Source organism: Apium graveolens, unplaced genomic scaffold, assembly GCF_009905375.1.
Source record: "Apium graveolens cultivar Ventura unplaced genomic scaffold, ASM990537v1 ctg4291, whole genome shotgun sequence".
Classification (NCBI taxonomy): Eukaryota; Viridiplantae; Streptophyta; class Magnoliopsida; order Apiales; family Apiaceae; genus Apium; species Apium graveolens.
Window position 1 is genome coordinate 28,760 of NW_027418476.1, and position 8,036 is coordinate 36,795.

General features: G+C 29.3%; 1 protein-coding gene across 1 annotated transcript; it reads right to left on the reverse strand.

Moving 5' to 3' along the window:
- Window positions 1-6,107: 6,107 nt before the first annotated feature.
- On the reverse strand, window positions 6,108-7,064 carry LOC141701677 (uncharacterized). The gene has a single exon (XM_074505312.1). It carries the CDS (start codon window positions 7,062-7,064, stop codon window positions 6,108-6,110), a length of 957 nt encoding a protein of 318 aa, XP_074361413.1.
- Between the last annotated feature and the right edge of the window lie 972 nt (window positions 7,065-8,036).

Here is an 8,036-nt window from a genome sequence, read left to right on the forward strand (position 1 = left end):
TCGAGCCTTGGAAATAATTTAGAATAATATTTTAAAGCTTGAAACTATTTTTCGGAATTTTTAAATCATTTTTAAATAATTAAATCTAATTAAATAATTAATTAAAATCAATTAATAATTAATTAAATCAATTAATCAATTAATTTTCAAATTAATTGACCAATTAATCAATTAGAAATTAACTGAAATTAATTAACTAATTAATTTAGATTTATTTTGGAATTAAAAATAATATTCGGAATTAAAATACTAATTTTTAGAATTTTCAGAAATTAAAAATGAATTTTTATAATAAAAATAAATAGGAAATATGATTTTTAAACATTTTTAAAACATGAATCCAACTTTTGCAAACTCTGGAAAGTTCAGGGACCTAACTGTATCGTCCCCAAAAGTCCAGGGACCAAACTGCAATTTTTACACCCCGTCGCCGAAAAACACAGAGGTGGTCGGAGAACACGTTCCCGGCGTCCTCACCCCACCAACACCTCCAGATCACATCTATATATCACCAGGAATTCAACCATACCAACAAATCATTCTAATCATCCCTGAGTTGGCCGGAATTTGGCCGTGAAGTTTTCCAGTTTCCGGCGAACATCGGAAAATTTCAAAACATAACTCCCTTCTCTACAGACCTTGTTGATTCATGAAACTTATACGACTGGATTGCAAATTTCATAAGGAACACAACCCACTATAACACAACATCAATCTATCACAGAATAAGAAACCCCCAAATTTCAATTAAGAACATTCATACGGGTTATAAACCCTAATTTTGAAATTCGAAAATTAAACCCACTTTTGAGCATGTTATTGAACTCCAAATCAGACGTATGACATATGAAAATCATCAGGAAAACAAGCTCTATAACATGAAATCATCAAATCATACAAACAATCATCCGAACAAAAATTCATATTTTTAATAAAATAAATTCAAAAATAAATAAATTTTTAGAAAAATAACCTTGATTTCTGCAGTGAAACAAAGCTCATAATCTGATAGAACACTTCAAATCCTTCGTTTTGGTTACTCAAGCTTTGAAAACAGAGATCGGTAACGCCTTCGTTTTGCTGTTTGATTCTTTGAACAGTTTATGTAATTAGGGTTTTTCTCTGAAAATTATAGAATTAACTATCTGCAAATGATTTTGATACGAAATAAAATACGGTAAAAGGCTATTTATAATTACGGAGAATTAGTATCCCGTTGGATCATTCCGGATATAAAACGGTACGTTTATTTGTAAAAACTGATCCAAACGGTATCGGTTTTCGGGATAATTATCCAAATTAGTACAATTTGTACTGCGGTCTTGGTCTCAGCGCCTGGTTACACGTATTACGAAGTCATAATTGGGATAATTTAATAAAAAGCTCCCGTTTATCTAAAATACGGGTTTTATTGATTTACCGAAACGAATATTGTATCGAAAATGTTGCGCTGGGACCCGCGCAGGATAAACCGTATGCCGGATCGAAAAAGTCGGAACATGGAATATGCTCGGAATATTACAATTAGGTTAGGAAGGAGTTCTCGAAAGAGTTTCGGGTTTCAAAAACGTAACAACGGTTGACGTCGGTTGGTTCCCGTTTTTATAAAATAGACTTTAATTACCCGGAAAAAGATTTTAAAAATTTCATATGATTCTTATAAATCCATAAACCAACATAAAAATAATTAAGAAGATATGACAATTATCTATATTTTATTTTGGACATATAAAAATTAAAATACTCAATTAATATTATTTTTGAATAACCAAGTACAGATAACACTTAACAATTAACTCACAGAATAGATACTGAACATATATAATAATTATATAATAGCAAAAATAATTACACGATATATCCCGGATATTACAACCTTAGTAACTCTTTCCCCTCTTTTGAAAAATATTAATAAATTCACATCTCTCGACATATATGCGCTTCTTGGTTGTATTTCATATGTAAACTTTACCAAAATTATTTATTTTAGTTAATATTATTCGTTCACGCCATGATGACGCCGTAAAATAGCAATGTAAACCAACATAATCATATATTTTATGAATTATGAAGACCATAAGTTAAAGGTTTTTTTGCATAAATTAACACATAGATATACATATATATATATGTATATATATTATATATACATATATATGTGTGTGTCTATATATATATTAAAGTCCTGAATTTAATTTTTGTGTGTAAATATAAGAATATATATATATATGTATATATATTTTATATACATATATATGTGTGTGTCTATATATATATTAAAGTCCTGAATTTATTTTTTTTGTGTAAATATAAGAATATAACAGTTAAAGTATAAAATGATTAGATATAAATATTTATTCAGTTAGAGGTATAAATGGTTGCGATGCACATAATCATATTTAATATATAAGTTTCTCTAGTTGATTAGTTTTTAATATTTAATTCGCAAATATTTATAGTAGACTATAATGTGATAAATATGGTATATGACAGTCAACTGTGTGATTAAAAGTGGGTGTGAAGTGGGAGATGATGGATGTCATAATTGGGGTGCGAAGCGAATGAGCGTTGTGCGGGGCGGGGGCGAAGAGAGACGAAGTATTCTTTACTCAAGTTTGAGCAATTAATATAAATAAATAAATTTTATTTTAATAGTAAGATTTTGTTCGATTTTCGCATATCTTTTTATCTATATATATATATTTTATTTTCATTAAGTTTAACGACGAACAATAATATTTTGTAAAAAAAAAATTTATTATAATTTAAATGTACTACCACTTTTTTTATAAATAACATGATTTTGTACTCAAGTTTCTCATGTATTAGTATTGTTTATTTTTTATAATAATAATATTAATAATAATAATTATTATTATTATTATTATTACTATAATAATAATTATTATTATTACTATTATAATAATAATATTACTATAATAATAATTATTATTATTAGAATTTTTAATATATATGTTTTATAGACCTGCTATTCAAATTAAATATTTTTTTATTTTTTAATGAAATTTAAAATTATTACTATTACTATCAATAATTATTTTTACTTTATATTTAAAATTCACTTATTTATATTATTAATTTGATAATTAATAATTTATGTATTCTCATCTTTAGAATTGAACTTACGTTAAAAATAAGTACAATTTTATTTTTTGTAGACAAAAAAATTTGAATCATTAACTAAAATAGAAATTTCATTTGAATATTAGGTTTTTAATTTTCGAAGCAAATAAAAAGGATAAGACATGACTGCCACATGCCAAATAGAAAAACAAACTCAGGGTAATATAACATTTTTATTATTTTGCTCTGATAATTAAGAACTTGCTCTGAAAATATAACATCTCTAACTAAATTGTTATATATATACACATGAACGTACATATTTTTGTATGGATATATGTATGTATGTATATATGGATACATGCATGCGTGCATGTATTTATATAATAATTAGTTATAAATAAATAAATAAATAAATATATATATATATTAAGTATGGAATAATTAATCGATATTAGTAAGTCACTTATGAGATAATTTATGTATTATATGATGCATGCATGTATCTCTATAATAATTAGTTATATAAATATATATATACTAAGTATGCAACAACTGATAAATATTAGTAAGTCAATTATGTATTATATGAATTTTTATGCAAGGGTTATCATTTAAATTTTTTATACTAATTTTTTTAATAGAGTATGTAAATTTTATGAAGAAATTATTTTTAATGACTTGCATATTAATGATATTTTAATTGAGGTAATAAAAATTACATGAATAGATCCGTATTAAATATATAATAATGAATGAGTTGCATATTAATGATGTTTTAATTAAGGTAATAAAAATTACATGAATGAATCGGTATTAATTATATAATAATGAATGAGCATTAATGGTTAAAACAAATCATGTATGGATATTAATTACTGTATTTATGATTAAATTTGCTCAGCGAACCCCCTGTTGCTATATTATATATATAATAGATGTGTACCTAGACATAATTAAATTTAATGGGCATAATTTATTGGAAAATGAACCGAATGAAGGCAATTCCTTTATTAAAAATCGATAACTCCATCATATACAAGTTACTAAATGTTTGTTTGACAAATCTAATAAGCCGACTTATTGATTTATAAGCCCGCAACAGTTTATTGAAGAATGTTTGTCGAACCCGACTTATAAGTTGAATTTATAATTTATAAGCCGATAAGTTGAATGTTAGGACCCGTTTGAGATTTCTTAAAAATTGTAACTTATTACTTAAAGTTGAAAAGTGCCATATAAGTTGTATGAATATTGTAACTTATAAGGTATTTAAGTGTTTGGATAATTTAATCTATAATTTACTTATAAGTTAGTGATGTGTTTGGTAAGTTATAACTTATAAGTTATAATTTTTCTAAAAAAATAAACTTTTTAATATAATAATTGAACACATGAAAATAAAATTGAAAAGATAAAGTATTAAAGAAAAATTTTGAAATACAAATTTCTAAAAAATAGGAAAATAGCTTGAGCTGATGCGTTTATAGAGGAAAGAGGTAAACTATTAAAAATGAAACAGTTGTGAAACGTAATGAAAACGTGAATGTACGTCTAGACCAACTTTCTAATATTGGTGGGATCATTTAATTAAGTGTCCCAGACAGTCTGCACAAACATAAAATGGGCTTTTGGCCCATAAACTGCCAGATATGCACTTAGTAACGACATACTTTTTCTTAACTTATTTTTTATTTTTTTAATAATTTTAGTTTTGAAATATATTTTTTAAATGTTAATCTAACTCAAAATATAAAAATTAAGATAATTATATTTAAAAATTATTTATTTTAGTTAATTTAAATAAAAACAATTCTGACTTATAAATTAAATTATCCAAATACTTGTATAACTTATACACATTTATCAACTTATTACTTATCAGTAATTTATTCAGTTTAAGTTATAAATTATTTATTTTAAGATTTTTCAAATGAGAACTAATGGTGTGTTTGGTATTGCTGTTGCAGACAGCAACAGCAGCTTTTCGCTGAAAAGCAGCTAAAAAACTGTTTGGTAAAATTTAAAAGCTGCTTTTCGGAAAAGTGCTTTTGGCCTAAAAGCTGCTGTTAGAGAAAGCAAGTCCCCCATGCTTTTAGAAAAAGCTGCTTTTCAGCTATTGCGGGAAGCAGATGCTGATTTCACCATCAAACCTTACCAAAAGCATCATTATTTTTAATTTTTTGCATCAACACATATACGTATCAAAAAAATTACCAAACAGTCATCTGATTTTTACAACAACACTTTTTTCGGCAGCACTTTTTCTAACAGTACAACAATTTTTAACAGCAATCCCAAACAGAGCCTAAATCTGAAAAAAAATTGCTTATGCGTAACCATACTGTGCTGAGAGTCAATAGACTTACTAATGTCCTACCTGATCGATTGATATGCTGGCGTGAAAATGGAGTTGATATGTTTGAGGAGATATAAATGTATATTTTAGATATTGCCTGCAAGTAATTACACATATTGACCTAAATAAAAAATTACCAAAATCAAGTGAACACGCCCGCAAGGGTTGGCTCAGTTGGTTAAAGAGAGGAAAACTAACCTCTTGGTTTCGAATTCCACGGGAGGATAATTTATGATTATGCCTCCTGAGCCAGAGCCTCTCGCTTAAATGCGGTTTACCTTGGTTCACGTTGTTTGCAGGCTATTACGTGAACCCGTAGGGTTTACCCAGTGCGCACCCGAAGGGTAGCGGTTGCGGGTTACCTACGATAAAAAAAAATAAATAAAAAAAATCAAGTGAACACTGCACATTCGGAACTGTGTTTTCGTTTATTATAGACAGCTAATTTAAGTTTTCCTTAACATTTTCACGGTGGGACAAATGGCTTTGTCTTTTCTTTAAACCTAATACTAAACGAATATTTTTTGTATTTTCGCTTATTATTGTTAAGGAAATACATTAGTTGGAGGTTTGTTCTGAGCATTATGCATTTGAGGTAGCAATTTAGACAGCTGGTCAAGTTGTTGAGGTGTAAAGAGGAGTCCAGAGGCATCAGATGGAGTGTCTATATGAACATGGGCAGCCATTCTTGGTGGAGTATTTGGTTGAGGTCTGTGCCATCTGGGATTTGTTGTTGCAGGGCCCTTCTTGAGTTGTTTAGTGTCCCACCGGGTGTGCCATGCTTGGCATGCCACCTAGGATACCCAATGACTTGCCAACACTTTGTAGAAGAAAGGCCTTTGGCACCACAAACATTACAGGTCATATTTCGATCAGGGTTGTGCTTGCTGTACATAGCCATCAAATCAACAGAGGGTTTATTTATGTTTGAGCTTAACAAAGACCTTTGCGCCTCTTCTTGTTCTAACGTGTCACAAGCAGTTTCAACTGTAGGAAGAGGAATCTGCATCAATAAATTACTCCTATGGGTATTGTATTGCTCATCCAACCCATTTAAAAACTGAAAAAGGCGAGATTCCTCTTTCTGCAGATTAATAACTTCAAGTAGTTTCAAGACATCAGCTGTAGTAGATGTAACAGTAGGTAAAAGATTAAGGGAGTCCAACTCCTCCCAGATAGACTTCATAGCAGTGTAGTATTCAGTGATAGAGTCTGAGTTTTGCTTTAACTCGAAAACATCTCTATTGAGTTTGTACTTTCTACTACCATTAGTTAGAGAGAATCGTTTTTCAAGGTTAAACCATATGTCCTTGGCTGAAGACATGTACATAATCAATTTTTTAATGGTAGGGGAAACATTAGCTGTAAGCCAGGCAATCACCATATTATTACAGGTTTCCCACATCTCAGCCTTAGCTACATCATCAGTAGGGATAGAAACAGTACCAGTTACGAAGCCCAACTTACGTTTCGAAGAAAGATTGATTTCCATCGACCTCCTCCAGGCTCTGTAGTCCGAGGATCCTTGAAGTTTGTCCACTTGTATTGAGGCGACATTATCAGATGGGTGTAAGAAGAGAGGTGTCATCATATCTTGATAAGACACACGAGTTCCAGCCATTTAACACTCGAGAGGAAAGATAAGAACAAGATCGAGACCGACACAGGGGCAGATAAGAAGAAAGATTTGATTTTTTTTATGTTCTTAGAAAAGTAGATCTGAGAAATCAGAAAAAGTCAAGATTCAAGAAATTGAGAAGATAAGATGGGGAGATGAGGAATGATTCAGAAACTGTGATTCTTTAACATTTCCGCTCTGATACCATAATAACAAGCATGATATGATTCAAGAATGTAAAGAATCTTAACATCAAGAATACAGAATAAAGAGAAATAGGAGACAAAAGGATAGGGCTAAGGATTCATATATTTCATGAGAAGACAAATCATTCTCCTGTCCTGGTACAAAGGAAATAGAGAGCTATATATGGTCTCAGCTAACAAACAAAAAAGAATACCCCACATTCTTATTTTCTGCTAATCTTAGCCACTAGATTATAACTAACTTGATAGCTCAGTAGACTACAAAATACCATATAAAAATAAGGTAAAACCAAGAGAAAATACTAATGTATTTCCTTAACATAAACCGTTGATTTAAGTTTTTCTTAATATTCCCACGGTAAGACAGATGACTCTATCTGTTTTGAACCTAATACCAAACAAATATTTTTAGCCTGGTAAAGGAAACATACATACGTCATAGACGAAGAATATGATTAGCCATACAATTTAGTGCTGATGATGGAGATAATGCTTCAAGAGGCAGTCACTTGCATCCTACACACACGTAAACCAGACATTTAGTAGAAAAAACTCACTAATATATTTTGTATAATCCAAAAAATAATAATTTTACCTTTGTTGAATCATGAATGTATCATCTTTAATTTGTTGACCAATATAAGATTGGTGCGTGGTGTAATCTGCAAGGCAAGGAGTTGAAACCAGCCAATTGTTTTATCTCACAGTCATAGGTATATTTTTTGTGTATCAATTAAATGAAAAGTAAAACAACTATTAATTTATTCGA